Genomic DNA, 26153 nt, shown 5'->3' with positions numbered 1-26153 from the left:
AAGTAGCAAATGATAATAAAGGATCTAATGTGACTTTGGCAGTTTTATAGTATAGTCCTTGGATGTATAGCATACTCCATGAATATTCAATTGAGAAACTTGGCAGTGTTTTTTTTTTTGTGTGTGTGGCTAATCTAGTGAACAAAATACCTGAAAAATCTTACATTAAAACAACAACCCTGTACATTTAATATTGCCATAAAGCAATGCTGCTTATTGATTTGCACATAATGATCAAAATTAGAGAAGTTAAAGCAAGAGATTGACACATAATCTCACTGTAGTATAGTCTTGATTTCTTTGTGTTGTTACAATTGTTTAGAAAAAGAAATAGAGAGGGAGAAGCTATGGCATGCGCCCAAGTGCCACTGGATGAGCAGCAGGTGACCGAGCTTGGCCCCCAGGGAAAAGAGCACACACTGCCTGCACTGGTGAGTTATATCACCTTGTTTTGTACAGAAATACACTCCAACAGCAGTCTGTGGTGTACTTGGAATAATAACCTTCCACACAGACCAGTTCATCAGAATCATACCTTGTGCTTTTATTTCACACCAGCACCCAATCAGGAAGGAAGATCGCTGTTTTGTGCCTTACAAGCCCCCGCCAGAAGACGGCTCTCCCACTGAGGTGGAGGAGTTTTTGGAACATGCCAGATTCATCACAGAGGACCTGGAGTGGCTGCTTGCTCTGCCCATGACAAGTTCTGGTGTCAGGTAAGGTACTGGTAACATGTGAACATCTCGCTGAGCCGCTTTTCCTTTTCTGTTCACTTAGCCACAAAATTAATGTAATAAATGTATTTACACTAGATTCAGTGATGGCAGCTTTCCTTCTTGTATTCATCTCCTCTCCTGTCTCTTCCACCAGGTGGTGTTTGATGAGTCTCTGCAGAGGTGTCTAGATTCATACCTGCATCACGCTCCTCGCGGGCTCGACCTCGCCACCCTGCCCGCCTCCCCGGCGGTGGCCGACATGCAGCGCTCTGTCCACAGGGCGGTCTTCTTGACCTTCCTCAGGATGGCCACATATAAAGAGTCCAAGGTAGGAGCAGCTCCAAATATGAACTCCAGTGAGGGAATAATGACCTACTAATCTCTAGAAATACTAGTGTTGTGTTTGTGCACCTCTGTCACAGGAGAACTTCCTCAACCCGGCTGTGTTTGGAGAGATTATCTATAATAACTTTCTGTTTGACATTCCCAAAATTCTGGATCTATGTGTGCTCTTTGGAAAGGGCAACAGCCAGCTGCTGCATAAGATGATAGGTGAGCTGTTTGTTAAGGTTCAGTTTAAATCATCAAAGGGTATTTTTATCAAGAATGTGTATGTTAGGTTTTTCCCTTTGTTTATCACTCTTTGTTAACTTTCATAATGATGTCCTTTTTTTTTTTTTAGAGAACATCTTTACCCAGCAGCCGTCTTACTACAGTGACCTGGATGAGACGGTGCCCACTGTGTTACAGGTAATTAATAAATATATATATATATAGAGTGTAAGGTTGTGTTTGGGTTCAATAAAAGTGAATTGAAGATGCCTCAGTCAAAAAAATGCTATTTAGAGTAAGTTGTAAATGTCTTTCTGTGGGATTATAGATTATTTTCCTCCTCTCTCTCCGTCACCTTCAGGTGTTTGACACCATCCTGGATAAATGTGGCCTGCAGTGTGAAGGAGCCACAGCCATGGAGCCGATGAAGCTGAACGCACACAAACCCACTGCCATGACCATGAACCAGCAGGTCAGACAAACACACATCTCTGTTCATCTCTGCATGTGATACTGGTGAACTAATAAAACTATTTATGATGTATGTTGGCACGAGTCCGTTCTCAGATATAAATATCATACAGATTTAAAAAGGCGGTTCTGACGTGATAACATCTTAATTATTGATAAATCAAATTGTTTTTAAAATGTGGAGGACGATTTTCTATTATAAGCCCCAATGAATAAATCCCGCTTTCCTTAGAAACTAAACTGATCAGCCTTATTAGGAAAACTGTTTCTTTAAATGGAGGAATTGAAAACTTGTCAGCAAGACAACACGGCACTGAGCAGTATTTAATGTTACATAGATCCAAAGATCAAAATTGAATTAATCTGTAAAAAAGTTTGTCAGCAAGAGTGAGAATTGCATTGAGCCCATGCACAATTTACACAAATACAAAGAAATCTTTAGAAGACAGTGATAATAGTTCAGCCCAGCAATGGACATAATTACAGAGGAGTATACAGCGTTTCTCCTGTTGGAACACTTCGATGACTGACGGATGTTGTGTGGTGGCTGAAGTAAGTAACGTGTCTGCGTGTGCGTGCGCGCATGTGCGATGGCTGTGGACACACAACACATACAGCAGCAGAACAATGTGTAGAGTTTTACAAGTGTAGGTAACACTGTCCTCAATGGGTCTGATAGGTAACACCTGCACATGGCTTAAAATTATGAGTGATTGAACCCAGGCCAATGGGTTGATGCTGATGCTGCAAAGTAAAAAAAGGAGTTCCTCAAGGTTCAATGTGAGTCCCTTGTTGTTTACTGTCTACATAAATGATATCTGTAACACTGTTAGGAACTGTAAATATCATTTTTATGCAGACGACACAGTCATTTATGCTACTGCCCCATCCTGTGCTCAAGCACTTGCTCTTCTTCAGTCAGACTTTTTTTTAATTCTACAAAAAGTAAGTTTAAGTAAAACTAAATATATACTCTTTTCTTCCACGTCCAGAAAACAAGACTTGGATGAGCTTAAAATTAGGACACTGGATGTACTGTTATGGAACAATTTCTAGCATACAAATTCCTTGGTATTTGGCTGGATGAACATCTTACTTTTAAACACATCTTACTGTTTTGGTGAGGAAGCTAAGAGTGAAGATTGGTTTATTCTACAGAAATAAATCATGTCTGTCTTATCAGCATAGAATTGACATTGTAGAAGCTACTTTCATGTCAGTACTTGACTATGGCGATGTACTGTATATGTATGCTCCAGCTGCAGAGCTTGATGCAGTTTATCATGCTGCCTTGCGCTTTATTATGGGTGCCAATTTCAGCACACACCATTGTGTACTGTACTTGCTTCTTCGCCAGTAGAACTAGGCACTGGTTATTATAACGCATAAACTTCCCAGCTATCTGACCGCTAAAATAAATTGGAAAGTCAGTGGTTATCAGACACGCTCAAAAGATTGGTTAGTCTTGGCAAATTCCTCAAGCCCATTCATGTAATTGTTACCTGTAAATTGTCTGTTGTTTTTTTTTTTAAATTATATATATTTATATCCGTTATGAATATTTGTGTCTGTCTGTTTGCTGTACACAAGGCTCAGCAGTAAAGAGACCCTGGTCTCAGCCTGATTCTCTGTATAAATAAAAGTGAAAAAAAGACAAAAAAACCCTGAGAGCTTCAGTTCACAATCTATAAGCAAGTTACACAGACAAACCATCCCCATTCTCCCCACATCATGCTTTGAGCTAAACGTCAACATACCCTGCATTCGCTATAAAGCGATTTTCTTCAATCAAATTTCCCTCAGCGCTCTCAGACAGGCTGAAAAATCTCCAGAGCACTGTTACAGCCTTCCCCCCATGTTGTCATTCAAAGCAGAGTAATCCAACACGGTTTTAATGAAACAAAATATAAAGCAGTAATACTAACCGTCTGGATTTGTAACGTGGTTTATTATTTAGCTGGTAACCATTTCAGACACTGATATATTCAAATGAATTGAAATAAATGTTGTTTGTAGGTGTTGCTGTGTTGATTGGTTTCTCTGTTTTTTTAAAAATGCAGTCAGCATTGTCTAACTTCCAAAATACTGCTTCATGTCATTGATAATTTGTTTTTCTTTTCTGTCCTAGGATCTTGTAGATCTTATTCTGTACCTGTGTGACTCCACCACCACCATCCATGCCTTCCTGGACATCTTCCCCGCCGCCTGCTCCAGCTTCCACTCCCATGGTTTCCTTAGCAGGTAGACAGGCGAAGTAAACTGGCAGTTTCGCCGCTCATAGTGAGCCACACCTTCGCAAAAGCTTTTCACTAGGGCTGACCAATTTTGGAAAATAATCTAATGACGATGTATTAATTTTTTTATCAATATTGCGATTTAATACGCAATTAATTTTTAAGCTCTTTACCTTATGTATTCAAAATGGACAAGCAATAAATCAGTGTATAGTATGACCAACACAATATTAGCTAGATAGAACTACACTGTTCTTTCTTGTGGGTCAGGCCTGTGTTATGATGAATTAGGTAGAATTATTATTATGAGCCATGGTGGAGAAGATAGGCTATATCAAATTATAAGAGTCAAGTCATGGCATTAAATAATGATATAATATCATCAGGTCGGCCTACCTACAGACCACAAGAAAAACTAAGTTCAGTTTGGTTTGAAACACCGTTTCACAGATATTTCCTGAGCTGACTGGTGGCTGTGTGTGTGACGCAGGCGCCGATCGCCACAACACGCTTACCTTACTGTACGTGTCTTTCTGTTGTGCATTTTTCCTGTCCATCAAAGCCGCGGATGACCCGACGATTTCACCCACCACCAAGTTACCCGCGGTTGGCGGGTGTTACTTTCATTCCCAGTGTGACACTAAAGTTTATGTAGTGTCAGCTTCTGTCAAGCTTAAGGCCAGCGTACAACAAGAGGGCAAGGTACAGCGTAACGTGCATCAACTTCGTCTGCAGACTGCTTTTCTCTTGGGTGTCATGTGACCAGAGTGTAATCGCAGCCTTTGCGATTTAGAAAATCTGATGATAATGTGATAATATCGCAAATGCTATTAATCTTTCAGCCCTACTTCTCACCATCATTTTGTTTTCTCTCCCGGCAGACTGACCTCGTTTTATGAGACCACTGTGCCTGACCTTGAAAAGGCGGTTAGGAAGAGGAACTTTGATGATAAAGGGTGAGTTTCTGCTACTTACTTGTGTACCAAACTTTCAATTATAAATGATTGTAAATAATCTCCCAAACCCTCCTTCCTTTAGTCTTCAGGAGGACTTGTGGAAGAGGTTGTCCCACTCCTGTCGTAAGATGGTGGAGACGGCTCACCTGCTGCTTCATCACACCTGCCTACAGCCAATCCTGGAGGGGTGAGATGTCCAAACTCTCAGCGTGCATCTTTGCAGAATTAGCATTACTCATACACATGCTAATTCTGCTGATGTTTGTTGCTTTGCAGGGGAGAAAACATGTTAACATTTGCAGAGGAGCTCCTGCAACATTTCACATCTTTTCTAACTGAGAAAAGGTAAAATTACCAGTTAAGATCAGGGGTCGCCTCCAAGGCTCCGAGGAGGTTATTAGTTGGTCCCCATTAAATCTCAGAAGTGGTTGGTGTAATTTTAAAGGGCAGTGACAAAGTGAATGAAGAGGTTCGGTCTTTTTGTTTCTTTGTCCTTGCAGGTTCTTGTCAGACTATGATGAGCAGTTCCCCATCGCAGACGACGTCAGCCTCCTGCAACAGGCCCTCCCTGTCATGTATCCTTACCAGCTTTACAGCAATAACATTGTATAAACAGACTTTCAGACGGGAGCCGTCGCCTTCAGTAAATGATCGGAGCCAGCCTATGTACTTACTTCGTTCGTGACTGACACATCACTACTTCAGCCCACATAGGGCTCGCTCTCCCCAGCAAGAGCCTCGCCAAGACCCCCCACCTCCCTTTCGCTGTGACTCGTCTTCTCAAAGTCGCCAGTCTAGTGCTTTGCGGCCTGGGGCAGAATGCCCTAGGCATCAGAGGCAGATGGTACAACGTCTAACAGCAGGATGAGAGGCTAGTACACCACTGTCCTCCCTCCAGAAGTTATTCTCCATTGTTTCTCATCATGCCTTCTTTGCCACTCACCGATACGATTGAAAGCGCTCTTTGCTCTGATTTGTAGTTTTCTTCAGGAAGTGGTGGATTCTTGAAAATGGCATTATGAGCAGCAGGATGGGACAGAGCAATCAGATTTTTTTCATGGACTACTTTCAGGATGTAGTGACATTTTTAGCAAATATGAGAAAAGGTTGTTTTTAAAAGATTTCCTTACTGCAGATTTAATAGATTAATCCAGAAAATAATAGGCAGATTAATCCATAACGATAGTACGCTTAGCGTTTGTTGCAGCCCTAATCAAGTCAGAATGGTCTCAAAGCCAGACTTGAATTAGTAGCAGACAGTAATGCCTATACTCTTTAGTTGTATCATTTCCTTAACCGCCTGCTTCCCTCAGAGATGAGACCCGGACGTCCTACCTGCTCGAGGGAGTGAGAAGTGCCTGGGATAGTGTGGGGCGACGGAAACCACAGAGCCAGATTCAGAACAAAGTCCCCTCTGCGATGCCAGCCTATCAGGGAGCAGCAGGCGGTGCCGCTGCCGCCGCCTCTTCGGGTGACTTTAAACTTAAGGAGGGCCGAGAGCCAGAGAGAGCAGAGGACCTGATGGGAGCAAAGGCCATGTTGGATGTTCCTCGAAAAGGAAACAATGTGAGTTCTGTCTTTTTTACAGGTAATTTAATGAGAGCTCAGTGTCCTGTATTCCTTATCACTGGTTACCAGTTACAAATAATGTCATTTGTTTGTTTATGTTAAGGTCAAATGCAGGGCAGCAACTAACTCTTATTTTATTTATCAATAATGATTATTTTAATTACAAGAAATCTAAATACCTAACAGATTAGTTTTAGCTGCTGGAAACTGAGTACAGCGAGGAGAGAAATTTGACTAAAGGAATAAAACAAATGGGACTACATTTAGAACTGGTACATAGGGTCAGGCAAGTTTGTTTGTGTAGGATTTTTCAAATGCTAAGGAAAAGGTGCTTAATCTGAGTTTTGCAAAGCATAAAATACATAAATAAATAAAGGTGTAAGAATACAAGTAATGGTGCATTACAGTGCAGAAAGAAAATTACATAAATTAGCCGAATGATAAAAGTGTGGTTTTCAAAGTAGCTGCAAATTTGGGGTGGGGGGGTTGGAGAGACAACCCAATCCGACTTTGTTACTGTACTTTATTATTTTGGGTGTTGTGTGTCATCAGGGTGCAGTGTGTACAGTGAGCGAGGCCGAGCTTGAGTCTCTGCTGTCGTGTATCAAGGACCTGCTGCCGGATTTGGGCGAAGGCTTCGTGCTGGCCTGCCTGGAGGAGTACAACTACAACTCTGAGCTGGTCATCAACAACATCCTGGAGGATCGCTTGGCCCCCAACCTGGACAAACTGGACCGAGCCATGCCAAGGTAAACACCATCATTCACTGGGAAGGCCTCTACATACAATTCTGCCATTTATATTCTGGATCGTGCTGCACCAAGAGTCCAAAGCTCAAAAATATTTTACATTAATATAAGATTGAGATGATCTCCTTTTAGAAGCTAAAATCTGTGAATCTTGCTAACTTAGTAATTAAACTGATAATCAAAAGTGTCACTGTTTACTGTACGAATCCAAAATGTGTTGTGCAGATCATTTGGGGTAAATGGAGTGGGCAATAAGTTAAGGGTGAATGAAAAATGAATCTTGTCATGATACTGCTGTGTTTGATTCGTCTTCTGTCCTTTCAGGCCAGTGAAGGAGGAGCTTCCAGATGTTCTGAGCATCAGATCCAACGTCTTTGATGATGATGAGTTCGACATCTTCCGCAGGGACCAGGTGGACATGTCCCGTATCTGGAAGGGCAGGAGGTAAGAACACACAGGAGACGCTCGCTAATCCAAAAATTAAAAACCCGGGGCGCAGGTTAGCTCAATAATAATTTAAAAACCCCATGACTCCTTTTTATGCACTCACAGTTGCAAAATTTGAATAATAATGTAAATCACCAATATACTGGTGACAAAACCGAGTCTCTTACATGATTCATGTGCGTATAAAATCACTCAACTGTTTAATCAAAGCTAAGGACTTCCACATGTAACTACCTCTTTTTTTGAAAATCTGCCCTTTAAAACCCTTTGACTGCCAGCCTGTACAACTGTACATATACAGTTGTGGTCAGAAGTTTACATGCACTTGTAAAGAGCGTGCTTTTGGTAGCCATCCACAAGCTTCTGGCTGAATCTTTGACCATTCCTCATGACATATTTGGTACAGTTCAGCTAAATTTGTTGGTTTTCTGACACAACTTGTTTCTTCAGCACAGTCCACATGTGGGGTTTAAGGGGTCAGGATTTGGGGAAGGCCCTTCTGAAACCTGAAGTCTAACCGGGTTTAGCCTTTCGTTTACCACTTTTGATACATGGTTGGGGTCAAAGTCCCGTTAAAACATCCACCTGTGTCCAATACCAAACCTTCTGCCTGATTTAAGATTTTCCTGAAGAATTTGGAGGTAATCCTCCCCCTTGATTATTCAATTGACTTTCTGTAAAGCACCAGTTTCACCAGCAGCGAAACAGGCCCAGAGCATAATACTGCCACCACCATGCTTAACAGTAGGTATGGTGTTTGTAGAGTTAAAGGCCCCACTTCCTCTCCTCCAAACAGATTTCTGGTCATTGTGGCCAAATAGCTAAATTTTTTGTTTCATTTGACCACAGAGCTTTCCTCCAGAAGGCCTTTTCTTTGTCCATGCTTCCTTCTTGCACGGCAGCCCATGGCAATGTAAAAGACGATTAACTGTGGACACTGACATCTGTGTTCCAGCAGCTTCTAATTCATCGCAGACCTGCATTTTGGTGGTTCTTGGCTGACCCCTGACCATCCTGACCAGTTTTCTCTCAGCAGCAGTTGATAGCTTGTGTTTCTGCGCCGTACACTTTATACTAACAAACAGGTGTTTGCGCTGTGGATCTTAGGACTTGTAGCTGCTTTGAAATGGCTCTAAGTGACTTTCCTGACTTGTTCAAGTCAATGATCCGCTTTTTCAGATCCGTGTGGAGCTCGTTAGACTTTCCCATTGTTGCGTCTGTGGCTGAGTATAAAGAGTATATCAAACATGCCCGATTTAAGCGGGCTCAGAGAAGTCACCAGCTGTAGTCAATCATAATCACTCACAAGAAGTTAAGAGGGAATGTCACGTAGCAAACAACTTCATCACCAAAATGTATCATGTATATTCTTGACCTCAGTAGATTTGGTCACATTTTCAGGAGACTCATAATAAATTCATAAATTAACCAAAATTCATCACAAAGAGGTATAAAATTAGCTTTGTAGTAATTATTGGAAAGTCAAACTGCCATGACATACACGTCCTTTACAAGTGTATGTAAACACAGCTGTACATGTATTTAAAGAAAGTGAAGACCAGGTGAGACTGTCAGAGGTCAAGTGTAACCTTGTGGTGTCTTCTTACTTTTGCAGGAAAGGGGAGAGCGCTCGAGAGATGCTGAACGACAAGCAGCACATAGCGGAGCAGAAAGCTCGTTACCAGGCCTACGAGACGGTGGTGGACGAGGTCATCATTGAACCTGGCGAAAGTGCAGCCACCTTCGGCCTGGATGACGACTACGATGACGAATACGATGACACCTACGACATGAACCAAGTGGGAGCTAATGACCTGGACGGAGACAGTTTACTGAACAGAAGGTAAATTGGTAAAAATTTTTGTGTCTGTCTCTTAGATTGTGACCATTAATTGGACAGGATGGAGTCTAAATTTGGAATATGTTGTTCTTGTGGTGGACGCTAATTGCATTCATTGTATGTTTTCCATTTTCACTTTTTTTTTGTTTTTCTGCAGGCCTTTCACTGTCCCGCAGATACTGAGAAAAGGAAACAAACCAGAGGATGAGGAGGAGGGTGAAGATGACGAGGAGGAAGAGACTTTACCGGTACTGAAACATTTAGAAATGAAACAGCAGATCCAACATTACAGGAGAAAAATATATTCCTTTTTGCCCTATTCCATTGATAAAGCTCAATGATGAGGCTTTACTGGAAAATATGACGGTCAATTTTGTTTTACCAGCAGTTGCAGGTACTGCTCCTGCAGGATTATTTTTGCATATATCCTAAATTAGGACTATTTGGAGTACACTGGTGTGATGTGTTAGACAGGAAGTGATGTGTTTTATACATAACTTTCAACTAGCCTTGGTGTAAATGGGTATTATTGTCTTTACACTTGTTAAAGCACTTTGTAACTTGTTTTTGAAAAGTGCTCTACAAATAAAGTTATTATTATAATGCCAACTTAAAGGCAATTATGTTAATAATGATGAATATAAAATAATCACTGACAACTTAATTACATTTATAAGATCTAAAAGCACCAGTTTAACACACACTTCATCTGACGTAAGGGATTACCATTGCAAAGTTTGGCCTTTTTTTTTTAAGCTACAGTTTCTGTGTCTGCACGTTTTATTTTCTTTCATGTGAATCCATTTTCTTTCAGAACAATGTAAACAGGGACCAGTTTGTGCAGGATCCGGCTCTGCTGAGGGAGCGGGCTGAAGCTAGAAGAGCTGCCATGCAGCAAAGGAAAGGGTAAAGTCAATATTCAGAAAACTCTCACAAGAAGTTTCTTCGTGAAAACGAAACAATTCTAGACTTGACCATTTATAGATGGAGGGCGCTGTCTATTCAGATTGTAAAACACAGACAAATGTATGATTTGGGCTGGGACAAATTTATTATTTAAATAAAACTGACTATCAAATGATAAAAGCTACATTGAAATGAATTGACAAAAGTAGATCTGTCCAGTATACGGTAACCAGGAAAACCAATGTAAATTTTAACAATGTCTCAAGGTGTATATTTAAATTCTGAAACAGCACTGGTTAGAGGTTCACCTGGTGGGTCCATCAACACCTCTGTTGACTTCCCTTCATCCTTCTCTTCCAGTTTCCGACCGGAGCGTTCCAGTAATGTGGTGGGCCAACCCAAAGGCCAAGGACAAAACCAGGAGACATTACTGGACCGACGCAAAAAGGAGGCCAACAAGAGCCGCGTGTCAAATCACAACCGCCGCACAATGGCCGACCGCAAGAGGAACAAAGGCATGATCCCCTCTTGATCTGTGTGACAGCCTGTGCTCGAACCAAATCGACTGTTGGTAAGAGGACGGCAGGAAGGTGGCTGAGGTGCGAGTCAGTAAAGGGAAAGAGAAACGGGACTGTCGTTCTGGGTTAAAGGTTGTGAATTTGGTGCCCGCATTTGTCCCCACGATAACACCTTGGCCCCGAGGTGACCGTCTGTCCTCGAAGGAGAAGCCAGAGAAGATTTTCAGTTGTAGGGGAAAAGTTGCATAGTTTACAGAGTTTCTTTGGCATGGCCACATTTTGGCCTTTCGTGATCAGAAGTTGCCAAGCAGCTTGTTAAAATAAAACCTCTGCTTTTAGTGTTTGAGCCTAAAGGGCGATCAGCTCTTTGGCCCAAAATAATTTATAGCTCATTAAAAAATCTCAAGTACGGAGGGTGAGCCACAGACTGAGGACAAAGAATAAGACCTTTAATTTGCCAAGTAACAAATCTGTTTATTATTAAGATCCAGAGTGATCGATCTTTGACATCATCATCGTCAAATGGACAACATAGGAATAAAAGGAAGCGAGTGTTTTGGCATTAGCTGGAAGAACAATTGCTGACCTGATGATCAAGTCTGGATCAGCGGCAGGCTGTGTTGCTCTTGCTACTCATCCTGTATGAGTAGCTTGTGTGAAAGCTGCTTGCACATAATGTTCAAGTGTATGCATGTGATGTCATCCACCCAGTTCACACCACTGTTGTCCAGCCTTCATAAAAAAAAAAACATTTAAAAAACAAAATCTAGACAAAAACCGAAATCAACTCTGTGACCATCTCATAATGATGCTGATGTGTTTGGAAGCACGTGCTGCACAGAGGGCCGTCGAGTCTCTCAGACTAGCTGTGGGGAAACCTCCTACATGTTGCCGTGCACACGCTATTTTCTATGAAGAGAGCAGATCTATCAGAGCATTTTGTAACAAAGAAAAAGCAGGTGTAATTGCTTTTCAGAGGTGACATTTTAAAAAACTAAATAAATACAAGAACACTGTTTCTGACATCCTTCGAGTTTGAGTCATCGCTGACAAAATGCCAAAATCAATTACGCTAGATTTGACTTTTTCCTTTCACAGTAGTATTTGTTGGAGATGATTCAGGGTACCGCTGCACAGTTGAAGTGGAAATTACACATCCAGCAGCCAATTAGCGTAGCTTAGCACAAAGACTGAAAGCAGGTGGAAACAGCCAGCCTGGCTCTATCCAAAGGTAACAAAGTCGGCCTACCAGGGGTGCTGGTAGGTGAACTATTGCTTTAGCTCTAAGGCAGTGACAGCTGTGTTAAGTACAAAATTGTAATTGCAAATGATAAGATTTACATGTGCAACTGGAGGAGGACACACCATGTTTTTCGCATGATGTTTGAGATGAGCCTACCTACATGTTTAACATTGTTTTAAAATGGTGCAAACTAAATTAGTACTGCTACTGTAACACAACTCAAGTATAAATCAGGAGGTGTGATTATGGTTTGGGTTTCTTTCACTCTGCAGTTTAGTCAGAAGGCATGTTAAGGACAAGTGCAAACACTTATTCCACATCTGCAGCACAGTTACTTCTGGACTACAACTACAGAACCTCTAGGACTAACATCTAACAGTGAAGTACGAGTACAGACACTAGCTGAAATCAGTCATGTTTAACCTCTGTTACTCCACATCATTGGGACCTAAAGTGAACATTGACACTGGTCAGTCAATCAATATGTCCATGCTTAAAACCATAAAGCATTGAATGTCGACGCAGAAACAACTGAACCGCGAATACTCGCTCAGGTTATCAGTGTTTACTGATGAAAAGCCAAATGTATTGTTGCTCAGCACAAACAGAGCAGATGTTGTTTGTGTGGAGAGTTGCATTGACCACAAACAACCTCCCAAGTCGCAGTCAAATTGTACAGTAACATGATCCCAGGAAGAAGTACTGTTCACACACAACAGTACTGGTACAATACTTCATAGTATTGTGTTTATACTACCACCATATGTCCTGCTGAAAACACCCCGAATGTCAGACGTCAAATCTGACTGCTTCACAGTCCAGATGGCCGGCCAGCTGCTGTGAGAAGCTTATATCTTATCCCACAGTCTGCTGGAAGGAGGAGGCATGAGGTAAGTTTAAAAAAAACAAACAAACAAAAAAAAGGGCTACTGGAGCGTCACAGAGGAAAAGACGAGACTTGATTCCCAGAGGCTGTGGTGACCTTTAACTGTCTTTGAAGACGCTGCCTGAAGAGGGTTAGAAAAGAGAACATCAATTAATAGATTAGTGGGTCAACAGAAAATTTATCAGGAGCAATTTTAATAATGGTATACATATACATGAAAGCAAGAGGCAAACAGGAAACGAGGAAAGAGTATGATTTATCATTTTAATTTATTTTCTATAAACGTGCTGTCCTTTAAACTGTTCTAAAAGTATCTGACATTTTATGGAAATATTCATTAATCGAGAAATAATCAAAAGATTAATGAATGAAAACAACTGTTAGTTGCAATCCTATTTTGATTTCAAGACATTTACCTGACTAAATAAAAATGAAAATGCTAGACTCAGGCTTTGATCGGCACATACTTAGTAAACAGAGTGTCTACTGCAGGTAGTTTTACGATTGATAGTAAAAAAAAAAAAAAAAAAAAGAGTTCAGGGTCATTAAAAACGATATTAAAAACTTCATGTAAAGTTTTACATTCTCAAGCAATGATGTTACTGCTTAGTTACTTGGGCAACAGTTTATCTATGATAACTATTTGCATGAAAATTAGATAACTTAAAGTTACTTAATGTTGGTATAAACCATAGTTGTCGCCCCAAGCAGCTAGGGGTTCAGGGCCTTGCCCAAGGGCACCTTCGGCAGTGACCAGGAGGTGAAATGGCCTCTCCATCTACCAGTACACGCTCTATGTGACTGGTCCGTGCTGAACACGAACTGACGAGTCGAGCCGAGGTGTGGTCAGGGTTGAAAAAGGCTTTAGACACTGCTTTTCAGCCTGGTGTTAATTAACTCTCAAACATCATCAGATGAACAGTGCTGGGTATCCGCATGATGCTGTGACGTGAACTCACTGAGGATGCTGCGTTTGCACAGCGGACAGGTGTGCTGCAGCAGCAGCCAGGGGTCGACACAATCTCTGTGGTACTCATGAAGACACGGCAGCACCCGCAGACACTGGGACAACAGCAACACAATGCACCACCAGTTTATATCATTTCACTGCAGAATCACCTGACCTGCACATAGTCTATATGCCTCTAACTTTCCTTTAAATCTTAAAATAAGACTAAAGGTAGAGAAACCAACTGGCAGAATATACAGGTATGAGTATTTGTCACGTGATCATTGGGGTAAGTGAATCCAACCAGGGAGACAATACAGCTTTAATGTTAAAATCAGGGGGTGTAGGAGTGTTGGCTGACCTGGTTGTTGTTGAAAGGCTCCAGACAGACCGCACAGTTGTCCGTCTCTAACGGCTGGGACGGGTCACACCACGGTTTGGGCTGACGATACCTTTTGATCTTCAGGGCCGACATTCTCTTCAGGACGTCCTGTTTGGGAAGGAGCTGGCGAATACAGCACAGCAGAACATCATAACATGTTAGCAGAAAGACTTCAGCTCAGGGACACCTTGACTACACAGCAATACATGATGGAGGCGATACTTACAGGACAAGTTCTCCTTACAGAAGAAATGATCTGGCTAGAACATTTTAATGAAGATGTACCAAGATTTAACCACCTGAACCCCGGTGTTCCACTTTCCTTTCAAAGACTGCAACTTATCTGCTTATTCCAACACTTCACTGAAGCACAGTTACAAACACTGAAATATTTAGTTCAACCTGAAGTACAAGTACCTTTGTTTTGCAATTGTTTGTGTTTGGCCGTCTGCACTACACGAGTTTGTAATGATCTAAAGAGTGCATACAGTGGCTCAGATCTCCATAATATTTGTCTAAGAGAAGAAAAGCATGTTGACAAACCAAGCTTCAGTAAACTGTAAATGTAACTATGTAGTGTTATGCATCTAGTAATTTCATATTTATTTCTGAAAAATAACATTTTATAAAAATGTGTATATACTACTAATGATAAAACAGCAGCGAGTGTGCATAATGTTCTAATTAATTTTAAATTCTAATTAAATTAGCTGAAACTCTACGACCAGTATGTAAAAGTAGCAACACCAGAATGTAGAAATACTTCACAAGTAAAAGTGCAAAAGTCTAAGCATCAAAATATACCTAAAGTACTCATTATGCAGAGTGGCCCATACATCATATTATTGGATGATAGTTATTGATACATTAATGTGATTATCACTGTTGCAGCTGGTAAAGTTGGAGCTAATTTTAATTACTTTATATACCGCTGGGTAGCTTGTCAATTTCCCTATGGGTTCAACAAAGTCTTATCTTAACATGTAATAATAATACATTGTAATGTATTTGTTGGTGTTCTTTTTTATTTTATTAATCTGCATCTGCAAAGTTACTTGTAACTTAAGTTATTAGATACATTTGGAGCAAAAAGAACAGTGTCCTCTGAATTGTACTGGAGTAAAAGTATCAAGTAGCACAAACCTCAAAATGGTACGCAGTTAAGAAAAACAAAACTGCAGTATAAAAATGCCAAAGATATGTTTGTACACGTGTAAAACTGTAAAGCTGTGATAATACCAGCAGTAAAGACAGACTGTACCTCTAAGTCGTCGTTCAGCTGGTGGTCCTGGTACTGCCAGCGAGCCTGAACGATGACTCCAGTGCTGATGATAAGTGCCACCAGGAGGACAGTGTCCCACAGCTGCTGCAGGTACTTCTACAAACATACAGAGAAGAGCAACATCACTTTACCATCTGGCTCTTTTATAGGTCTCATTTAAATAACATGCTGTTTATGAGACTAGTATACTGTAGTGAGTGAAACTACATTTGCACGGAAAACTCTATTTTGTATATATGTGATTTATGTTTTAAATACTGAGAAATTACCCAATTTGAATAATAATAGTGGATGTTTTGTATGTTTATAGCTGAAAGGGTTATTTTGAGAGAATGGAGAGCGGGCTACAGAGGTCTGGTGAGCTCAAACACAACTGCCACTGACTCAAGTTACTCACTTAAAGCAATTTATCAGGCTTCATGCAGCCCCCTCTGGAGACACAAAAGGCTTTATAGAACTTTTTTTTTTTCACGTGTGTAGTGGTACTAACACCTGTGAACAGACTTGTGTAATGTAAAAATCTGTGGATTAGTCCAACAGCAGCTAAAACATGTTAACGAGGCCGATGATGTGTTCGTCCTGCTCCCCCACCTGGACCTGAGAGTTTGTCTCTCCCGTGCAGATGACCCCCTGCCACTCTCCGTAGCGCCCTCCTCTCGACCGGCCGCAGCTGGACCACAGCGTGAGCGTGGCTCCCTGCCCGAACACACAGCAGCATGCGCTCACTGTCAGCTCAGCCTGTCATCTGTTCACTCACCACTGGAGGGTGTTCACAACTGAGAAAAACACTGTCAGCTGATAGACTGAGGAGCTCACCAGGTTGTCCTGCAGGATCGTCTTGTATGTGATTTTTGCTGTCGCTTGAAGACCCCTGTGGAGAGAGCCAAATGTCATTTAGATCCTCCATCACTGCATTTACATACACTAACCTGCTGACTGACCAGATGAAGGTAACAAGAAAACATCTTAACGCCACAAAACATTGCAGGGATTTTGTGGTGTTATTGGTTTTCACACATTAATTGATCTACTGAGTAATTTAGTGTAACAGGAAACTTCTTTTCGCCCCTGTACATAATCAATACACAGAAAAATTAATATCAGACTAAGGTGTGTACTGGCAACAGCCATTAGATTAATAGCCTAATAAATAACAATATATATAATTCCATCATGCTAGGCAACCCTTCAATGATTATGTAGAGACCAGGCAATAAATATCCTCTTACCTCTTTGCTACAATATTTAGGCCATACCTAATGTGTGATGCCGGGGTGGTGATGGCGCAATGGATAAGAGCAATTGTAAGTCGCTTTGGATAAAAGCGTCAGCTAAATGAATACATGTAAATGTCAGTAATCACCATGTAAAGCAGCTTTACACCTTGGTTAATATTTATACTGTGCATGTCTTCTTGTTTTTTGTACTGTACTGTTTTTGTAATCCCAAATCAATACTCTTTTTATTTTGCTGAGTACATATGTATGTATATGTCTACAAAAAACATTTTGATTACATTTACCTAAATAAACGTTTTCGTCATCAGTGATCAAAGCTGTCTCAACACAAATAGCTGCGTAGGAGTTTACAATACAATACAAAACAGTTTTACCATTTAAAGCAGGATATATCACATTAAAGATTAAGTAAACAAGAACAAGAATCTAACTGAATAAAGCTGACTTTCTGAACTTAATACGGATACAATTCAAAAAGTATTGAGGTTCTATATAGTACAGTTGAGCCGTGTATAGGTGAAAGCTGAAATATTGCCCGAAACTGGTTATAGCTGAGTTAGTAGTGTAGATTAGTCCTATACGACAGCCTCAAACGGAGTAACCACGTGACATGTCGTATTAAATTATGTAAGTCATAAAAACAATTTGTATTAATTTGTATTTTGTTGCTTTTTTTTATCAGCGGTGTGAGAGAAAGGGCCATGTGAAATATCCGTAATAAATAATGAGGTGTTCTGTACCTGAGCAGAGCTCCGATCAGCTTGGTGACATTTTCAGATGTCTGGATCACAATGATGGGCTTGGACAGCACCTGAGACAGATCCATCTACAACAGAAAGAGGCAGACTTTCAAGCTTAAATTTTCAGCCCGGACCTCAGGCTTTTCTACGAATTTCCCAAAATATGGTTCTAGCCAAAATCCATAACAATAAACTCTTCTTGATAGAGCGCCTTGAATTGCTTGTTCTGATGTCCACCTTCCCACGTACATTGCTTATAGATTAATGAAAAAACACACACACAGACACGCGCACAATAAAAATAAAAACAGCAGCAGGTTGAAAACAGTTGGAGAGTTTGTGCAGATTTACCTCCCTGACGGTGTTTTGGTTGAGAGCCAGAATGATCAGCGCTGACGCTCCAAGGACCAAAGCTCGCTTCATCTTTAACAGGAAGGATGCAGTTTAAGTGCATACCAGCATGAATCAAAGGTACAACAGATTCATAGCAAATTGAAATCCTTACTTTATTGACCATTGCATCAGCAAAGGACTCTTGATTTCCGGTGGAGGCTTTGCTGTCGTCCATCTCCACAGGCACTACCCCGATCCACAGCTCCTGCTCTTTGGTGTTGTCCTCGCCTTTTCCTCCGCTCACCTGTGTCTCCTCATCCTGAACCTGAGGACAGAAACCAGGCTGAAAGTTTGCACTGGAAACTCTAATACTGTCAGACGTAAGCAGACGCACTGGTTAAGATGCGGTGCTCAGGATCTCCTCCGTAGGGGCTGCTCCAGGAAGGCAAGAAGTGCACTTTTTCAACCCACATCTGCAACCCCCATTTCAAACAAAACCATTTAAATTCACTCCATTTAATCAAAAACTAATTCAAGCCTGCTGCTCAGCCTATAAATAAACTCTGACAGTGTAAATTATTCTACTGAAAATAACACTGTATTTTATACCTTATATCTCACATTCCTGTTTACTGCCTACTGTCAATCATGGTTTTTGCATGCAGATGTAAATTTAATTTTTTTCTAAAATGTTTGACAGAATATATTTAAATCACAGCCACTCATTGTTTATACGGGTTACATCCATCATGTTGTTGATTCCTTGAAAACATTGAAAATAGAGGTCATCGCTTTGTGCTCTGGTTACTTATTTGCAGATTTTAGACTAAATGATTCATCTATTCATTAAACAAATACTGTTAATGACAATAATCGTTATTTGCAGCCCGGTGCTCTGTTGTAATCTTAACAGTCCATAACTGTTGAAGAAATATTGTGAGCCAGGTGTGATGAAGAAGTTTCGGAGACTGATGAAGACAATATATATGCATGGTTTATTGAGCCCGGGTGAGGAGATACAGTGCCAGCATACAACATGTGAACACAGCAAATGCCAACACCAAATCTGAAGCATAAAACTTCCCCTAGAGCCTGTAGGTTTAACCTCTGTAGGTCATCTTGAACTGGCCTTAACCTAGAACAACAAATCTATCTGATGTTTAGACTCCAATGCTACATCATATTTGAATCTATTACTACCCATGACCATGAGTTGTACATTAATCTGTGGAGCCAGTAACTTCTTGTAAACATTCTTGTAAGACTGAACCATGCCAGATTTCCAGAGAACGCTTATGTCTGCGAGCCAACGCCTCAGGTACTGTCTCTACCATATCAGTGTAATCGTGGTCTCTCTAATTGTAATATAAGGACACGTACATGAATGAAATAACCTAATGACTCTAAGCTAGACATGTCTTACCTTTCACCGTTACATCAATTAAGCCCCTTAAATTGCATTGTTGTTTATAACATTAACAACAGTGCAGTTTTGACCATAAATTCCTCCCCTCTGAGCCACTCACCAGGACCAGCTCTCCCTCCAGCTCTTCTCGGTCCTCGTCCTGGTGCTCCGAGGTCCCGCTGACCCTGCTGGACTCCACCACCTCCCCCTGGAGCAGAGCGCTGACACCGGGCCGCTGCTCCAGGAAAACCTCCACCAGAGCGACCTCCTCCCCGGCGACCAGCAGCCCCGGCCACCGCAGCAGCAGCGGTAACGTTACCCAGAAACAGCCCCAGCTGCGAGCTGAAGCCATGGCCCGAACAACAGAGAGAAATTACAGCTGAAAATTTTTATAAATACAAAAATCTGATCAACTGTCACCCATTGTTTTGGAGAAGCTGCTAGCGTTTTGATCGCTAGTTAGCCAGACTCCTCCGAAGAATGTAAACAAGCGCTGACAGCTTCCGGCTCCGACCGGAAAAAGCGGGAGGGTTATTATCTTGCTCATTATTATGAAGGCTGCCAACCTGCAGGGAAGGTAGTTTTAGCTAAGTACACACTACTAAGATGAAAAACAATCAGCTTTAGCGTTCAGTGCGCTGTTCTTCCGTTAACTTAGTTACAGTGTTTTGACAGTTGTGTTTTGTACAACCAGAGAAAATTGTAGCAACGTGAGTGCATCTCCAGACTTCCTTCTTCGCTTTAAAGCTACCCCGCTGTAAGTACTGAGTCAGATCGCTGTTTCACGTCTATTAACGCGGTGACTAATTAAATATCATACATTTTTTTGTGAGTGAGCTCTGAAAACGAATAATCAAGCGACGTGTACCTGCTCCATTGAGCGCAAATCAACTATATTTTGGGATATTTTGCTAGACTGTTAAATTATGAGTCTTACAGAGAAGCACTCGTAGCTGATGGGAATAATTCAATCGCGGAATCAAACCAAATGTTTTCATTCTTATTGTGGTATGTGCGTATTTTTCAGGTTTTCGCATTATATAATATAGAATATAGAATAGATATAGAATATTTTATTTATTTTTAAAAATAGATGTAAATACGAGTCAATAAGTTACATTTTCTTGACCAAAGATGTGTTAAATCAAGCATTTGACCATAGTGTAGTTAAGGTGAATACGAGTTCTGGATGTGAAAGTGTTTTTAAATAGTTGATTTGTGCCTTCTCACATTCTCAAATGCTCCACTCACTGCTCGACTGCTGGCCATCAAATCTTGCTGTGTTACATATCTGTCCTGCATCCTCTCAAATCTGCACTTGATTCGCCAAATGCTTTTGAATTTGTTTTATGCTCATAGTTGTGCCATTCCCCTTTTCCAAGCCAGCATCTATTACGCTAGCCTCAGCTCTACAATGTATTCTTTCTTTCTGGAAAGATATGATACTGGCAGGGCTGAGTAATACGTCAAAATAATTGTTTATTGATATTGTGCTGATATCACGTTATCAAATCAATCTACCATTGTTGTTCAACTAGGCCCTTGTCAAAAACAGGATTAGGTAAACAAAATTAAAATGTTGTTTGATATATATAGCCTGTATATGAAGAGTTTGTCCCATGTAAAGTAGGGCTGGACAGTAAAACAATAACAATAATTATCGCAATATAAATTTCTTCAATAACAATATAACAAATGTTCAATAAATATTCAATAAATGTTTGATTTTATTCACTTGAATCATACACGAATTAGGACTTAATTTTTTATTAAGATGGTTATTTTGTTGAGGAAAAAGGACTGAAAGAAAGCATTTACTTAATTTTACTCATGCATATGTGTTGAAAAAGATTTGATCATAATTGTTTTGAATGTTCCACCTCAGATTTGTGAAGTGATCCACTGTTTGGCATCAAGTGTTGACCATAAAGACGAGCTTAGACCACAATTAACCATCAGGTTTCTTCAACTTTCCCTCAGTAGCAGAAATCAGCCTTTAAACTCAAAAGAAATAAAGATTTGATACTTATCGTGATAATTATCGATATCGAAAAATAAGAAACTTTTTATCTTGATAACATTTTTGGCAATATCGTCCAGCTCTAATGTAATGCATAATAGGGGAACATATAAGCCTATAGCTGTTCAATGCTTTTTAACATGAGTGATTATTTTATTTGTGATTTTGTACACATTTGGTACATTTTGCCTTGACCTATATCTATATACATTGAAAAATATCTTTATTATTAGTGCGATAATGATTTTAATTGCATCGCCCATCCCTACACAATCGTTATTTAGGCATAATACTAAAGTTATATATGCTGTCAAAACGCCATGTGAGCTGTAGGTTACATGTTTGAATACTAACATAAAACAAAGTTGTTTCTCTGTTAAAATAACTGTTAACATTTTATTGAGTAGTAGTGTTAGTAGATTCCCATATAATATTGACACAGTAGTGCCCCGTTGTTTTCCAGAAGTATTGGTTGAAGTAACCCAGTCTGTAAAACTACAAATGCTAGTGAAGCTGCTAGCTTGGAGATGGGGCGGGGTTTCTCCTCCCTGTACTTCCTCCTTCTCATCGCGAGTAATCATCCTGTCATTTCTATCGTCTTTGGCCGAGTCAGCCGGTTGGACTGGTCTCTATCAGGCGGTGAGACTCGTGTTTACATTTTTTCCTCCATCTCCTGACCGTTTTCTTTTTTCACCTGCAGCCACCTGATAGCGAGGATAACGGGGTAGGGCAGCCGTGAACGAGCGTCACGGAGAGGCGTCACAGACTGTGCTAACACGGTGACGGCGCTGACTGTCGGTCTGTTTATCTGACTTTGAAGGAGCTGGGTGTCTTTATCTTGCATCTTCTGTCCGCAGACATGAGCGGAATAGTAGGAGACCTTAGTCCTAAACAGGCGGAAGCACTGGAGCAGGTAAGTTTTTTATTATTATTAATAATAATAATAATTGTCCCTGCGTAGTGACAATATCGTGCTTTATAGCATCTCTTCCTATAACTGTTATATCATAAGTCTGGTAGGCTACCATTTTCTAAGAAGCCACCTTTAATTAAGGCTCTATAAACTGCAGCTAATTGCATTCTGAATGTTTTTTTACTAATATTTTATAGATCAGTTATAAGCCATTACATAACTGTCATAGGGCTGCAACTTTAACAGTTAGCCTATTTTCATTATAAATGTATCTGCGGATTGTTTTCTCCATTAATCGATTAATCATTTTGTCTGGATCGTTCACTTCCACATCCCTGATTTCATATTAGGTTGTAAATAGTTATAGGTTCGCTGTGATTCATTATAATAGACGAGTAGTTAAAATTAAAGGGAAGTGTGTTAGCTGTTTGTTTAGATAAGGGGAATGACACCATATGGCCAAAAGTGGGAAAACAATGATTCTGTATTTTAGACAATAGTGCATGACACCAGTTTGGGAAAGGGTATCACCTGTTTCAACATGACACCCCCCCCCCCCTACACAAAGCCAAGTCCATAAAGAAAGGGTTTGTTTACGGTTTGGTGTGGAAGAGCTTGACTAGTGGCTAGTGTTATATCAGCAGCTTAACACCCATGGTTTTAGAAGGATTGTGTAAGTCAAGGTTTTTCAGCAAACACGACAAATTAACTGGTTGCAGCTCAAGTTTGTTATAATTGCTGGTTTTCTTTGTCTTCTATTACAATAAACTGAATATATCTTAGTAATGTCTAAGATTGTATAAGACAAATGATTAATCAGTTATTCAAGAAAAAAAGGCGTTTTGCAGCCCTTATTGCTTAACTGTCAACATACTGATTTCTCCCTGCGATGGACTGGCGGCCTGTCCAGGGTGTACCCCGCCTTGCGCCCGATGTCAGCTGGGATTGGCTCCAGCCCCCCCGCGACCCTGTACGCAGGATAAGCGGTTGACGATGGATGGATGGATGGATACTGATTTCTGGTGTCCACATACTTTTGGCCATGTATTGTAGACTTTGGTCTTCGTGACTGTTTTTCTACCCATGCAAGAACTGTTCACGGGGATTCATTGCTGAACATTGCCATTAAAGTATGTAGTGACAAGGTCACAAGTTTTAGTACATGAAACCTCCTAATATGAAATGAATGAGTGAAAGAGAAAAGTTTTAAATAAGAAAAATACCTTTATCTCCAAGGTCAGACTGTAAAGGTTTTCCTGAAAGTCACTTTCTGGTATTGAATCCTCTTTGCAGCTGATATGCAAAACTCAAAAGTCTGGTTTTGTTCTGTCTTTCCTCTGGCTACAGTTTCGAGAGAGGATACAAGACATTCTTCCTCAACTTCCTGCACAGCATGACCACTTCCTCTTACGCTGGCTCAGAGGTGAGTTGAAAATCATGATGCACCTGCTTCTTTTCCCTGACCACAGCTTGCACTCACAGAAAAAGCAAAACCTCTCACGTAATCCCGCTCGTCTGTGGTATTGTGGTGTGGATAATTTGCCTTGTATTCCTGTGGGAAAATCTGTCTGTGCCATCGTACATTGTGCAGTAAGTAGAACTTGCACTGGTTTATTACATGAAAGGACATGATGCAACACGTGTAAACAGCCCTTTTTGTGGCGGTTGAGAAAGACACTTACATGGTTTTTATGCCTGAACATGATGCTCTAACCACTTCTGAAAAATCGGACTCCCAGTATGCTGAGGCATTGAATTCAGTTTCCTCAAAAACGGCCATAGAAGGTAAAAAGTATTCAACAGAAATAATATTTGCTCTTACCTTCTGTAGGTGGTAATGTTAGTTAAAAAATGCTTTTGTATGGGATTACATGCATTAATCATCTATAAACTCATTGAGTTTTGGTGGCAAGTTGCAAGGAAGCGTCTCATAATGTGCAGGTGTCAATTTTAGCAAAACCTCAAACAGTAAAATTAATTAATCATTTTTAATTGAATAATCCATCTATACATTTTCTGCCGGTTATCAAGGTTCAGGTCGCATTAACATAATTAGTTATATTAACAGGAATTATTGGTAAAAACTGTCTGGAGGTACTGAAAAAAGTTTATATAATAATGAACAATTATAGACCTTATCATCCCTGCTGGTTTTTCATCATACTTTCATACTCTGGTAATTATGGGCCATAAAACTAGGTCTTAAAAAGTCTTACATGTAACTTGGTGAAGCTGGTTGAGGTTACACCCTGAGACCATAGAGGAAATGGGAAGCAGTGATTAAAGGAGGCCTTGTGCTGATTAGTTCTGGAGCAGAGGTTTAGCAATGTGTGTATCAGGCTAATCCAGGGCTAATCGCATTAAAGTGCACTACGCGATGGACGACAGCCCGTCTGCCAGGAGACACTCTGCTGCTGTGTTTCTGTTGCTCTCCAGGGTTCAAGTTCCCTGCAAGTTTCCTCCAAAAATCGTTTCATAACCAGAATTCACAGTAGCAGTGAAGGCGTACGGTTCTCTTCAATTCAGTCTTAATAATTGAGCGTAGCGGTTTTGAACGGCTCTCAGAAGGGTCAGCGTCACAGCTCCACACACAGACAATGAGGGTCTGTTTGGCTGATGTACGCTCTGAAAGATTCAAGTTATTTCCCTTCCAACATAAACGTAAAGATGAATCCCATTCAAGCTGTGGGAACAGCTCAGTCCAGTTCATTGATTTAAAGCAAATAGCCTGAGGTGGCACACTGTGAGCGCTAATGATTGAACTTAAAATAATCTATCAAAGCAAATCTGGATCTGAACCCAGTTGCAGTTGAGCCCTACTGAGTGGATGTTCTCTTTCATCAAGAAATGTAAAATCCACCACTTCTTGTGTAATAACTGCTTTTTGTCCATGAAGAAATTGCTTTTTAAACAGCAAATGTTAAAGGTTTCAGGAAACTTTGAAGTGCTTTTGGAATAGCTGGCATTAGAGAGAAGCGTATCAGAAAACTATATAAACTATCACAGTTTTATGACCTTTATGCCCCGAATTAAACGGGACATAGATCTTTTTATTTGTGCTCACAAATAAACTAATAATATTTTTTCTTCCTTCCTGTTCCTGTGTTTTCTCATAATGTTGTTAGTGAAATAATGGATAGGAAAATGTTTAACTGTGAAGCAGATGCAGCCAGATGCTGCTTCTTCCATATGAAAGAAGATGAGTCCTGGACTAGAGGCCAATGACCTTCTCCTGCTCTCAGTGGAACCAACTAAACCAATGTTTTCTAAGTCGGCCCTCAGATGACTCACACTCCTCCAAGGAGTATGCAGTATTTATCTTTGAGGAGCTCCATCTGAAGAGATTAAAGAGCCAGGGTAAATGACAGCAGTTCGGTTAGTGACTTTATCCTGGCATATCAGTCGTTCTGGAGTATTAAGATGAGTATTAAAGTACAAAGGACAAAGTATTATACTGTAGTGTCCTTTTTGTACCAGAGTTCAGTGAACTAGACTGTTGTAAGAGGAGCCTCTTCTCAATACCACTGAAGTCTAGTTTTAAACACAAGACATTGGTTTTTATGCATCATAGTCACATGCATACATTTTGACATGTCTTAGTCTTGAATTTTGTGATGACAAATTAGTTGTTCCTTTTTTTGACTTTGGATTTTATTCTCTCCAGAGCTATTAAGGGATTTTAGCACTTCTTTAGCTACCCAGGGGGCATAACAAAATGCAATTTGTCTTTTTAATGTTTCGTTTACAACTGACAAATGGCGTCAAAATCGTAAGAATATATATATATGTATCTTAATAATTTTC

The 26153-nt window shown here is 40.5% G+C and overlaps 3 protein-coding genes across 4 annotated transcripts in view; 2 read left to right on the top strand and 1 right to left on the bottom strand.

The window, feature by feature from the left end:
- Positions 1 to 636: 636 nt before the first annotated feature.
- On the top strand, positions 637 to 11974 carry LOC119891220 (activating signal cointegrator 1 complex subunit 2-like). Of its 2 annotated transcripts, XM_038702599.1 has the most exons (17): positions 637 to 716; positions 871 to 1044; positions 1112 to 1268; positions 1399 to 1466; positions 1630 to 1740; positions 3868 to 3980; positions 4855 to 4929; positions 5012 to 5116; positions 5206 to 5274; positions 5430 to 5504; positions 6243 to 6495; positions 7051 to 7247; positions 7572 to 7691; positions 9310 to 9537; positions 9692 to 9782; positions 10349 to 10440; positions 10801 to 11974. In XM_038702599.1, the coding sequence occupies exons 2-17, from the start codon at positions 976 to 978 to the stop codon at positions 10970 to 10972; spliced, it is 1995 nt and encodes a 664-aa protein (XP_038558527.1). In that variant the 5' UTR covers positions 637 to 716; positions 871 to 975; the 3' UTR covers positions 10973 to 11974. The 2 variants fall into 2 exon arrangements, with proteins under 2 accessions (XP_038558527.1, XP_038558526.1); XM_038702598.1 differs by lacking the exon at positions 637 to 716 and having other exon boundaries at positions 1139 to 1268.
- On the bottom strand, positions 11412 to 19913 carry rnf215 (ring finger protein 215). Its single transcript, XM_038702602.1, has 10 exons — positions 19538 to 19913; positions 18184 to 18336; positions 18030 to 18101; positions 17679 to 17764; positions 16517 to 16571; positions 16292 to 16396; positions 15680 to 15796; positions 14398 to 14541; positions 14047 to 14149; positions 11412 to 13208 (listed from the first exon to the last, which is right to left on the bottom strand). Exons 1-10 carry the CDS (start codon positions 19766 to 19768, stop codon positions 13186 to 13188), a joined length of 1089 nt encoding a protein of 362 aa, XP_038558530.1. The 5' UTR covers positions 19769 to 19913; the 3' UTR covers positions 11412 to 13185.
- Positions 19914 to 19996: 83 nt separating this feature from the next.
- Positions 19997 to 26153, top strand: part of LOC119891221 (SEC14-like protein 2) — a 19118-nt gene continuing 12961 nt past the window's right edge. The window contains exons 1-3 of the mRNA XM_038702600.1: positions 19997 to 20173; positions 22137 to 22349; positions 23697 to 23772. Coding sequence (XP_038558528.1) covers positions 22296 to 22349; positions 23697 to 23772 — 130 coding nt within the window. The 5' untranslated portion in view covers positions 19997 to 20173; positions 22137 to 22295. The remainder of the gene's footprint in view (positions 20174 to 22136; positions 22350 to 23696; positions 23773 to 26153) is intronic.

Source organism: Micropterus salmoides, unplaced genomic scaffold, assembly GCF_014851395.1.
Source record: "Micropterus salmoides isolate LMB-PRFRI ecotype aquatic unplaced genomic scaffold, ASM1485139v1 Ms_hic_scaffold_7, whole genome shotgun sequence".
Taxonomy (NCBI): Eukaryota; Metazoa; Chordata; class Actinopteri; order Centrarchiformes; family Centrarchidae; genus Micropterus; species Micropterus salmoides.
Note: the sequence above shows the minus strand (reverse complement) of the source record. Positions and strands in the feature narration are given on the sequence as shown.

What these genes read in the sequence shown, in the direction of transcription:
- rnf215 (XM_038702602.1), bottom strand. Translation starts at nt 19,768, where the DNA reads ATGGCTTCAGCTCGCAGCTGGGGCTGTTTCTGGGTAACGTTACCGCTG. An exon ending in CGATCCTGCAGGACAACCTG is followed by an intron (nt 16,397 to 16,516) that starts GTGAGCTCCTCA and finishes GTGTTCGGGCAG; the next exon opens with GGAGCCACGCTCACGCTGTG. An exon ending in GTGCAAACGCAGCATCCTCA is followed by an intron (nt 13,209 to 14,046) that starts GTGAGTTCACGT and finishes AACCCTCTTCAG; the next exon opens with GCAGCGTCTTCAAAGACAGT.
- LOC119891220 (XM_038702599.1), top strand. Translation starts at nt 976, where the DNA reads ATGCAGCGCTCTGTCCACAGGGCGGTCTTCTTGACCTTCCTCAGGATG. An exon ending in CAACAGGCCCTCCCTGTCAT is followed by an intron (nt 5,505 to 6,242) that starts GTATCCTTACCA and finishes TGCTTCCCTCAG; the next exon opens with AGATGAGACCCGGACGTCCT. An exon ending in GCCATGCAGCAAAGGAAAGG is followed by an intron (nt 10,441 to 10,800) that starts GTAAAGTCAATA and finishes CTTCTCTTCCAG; the next exon opens with TTTCCGACCGGAGCGTTCCA.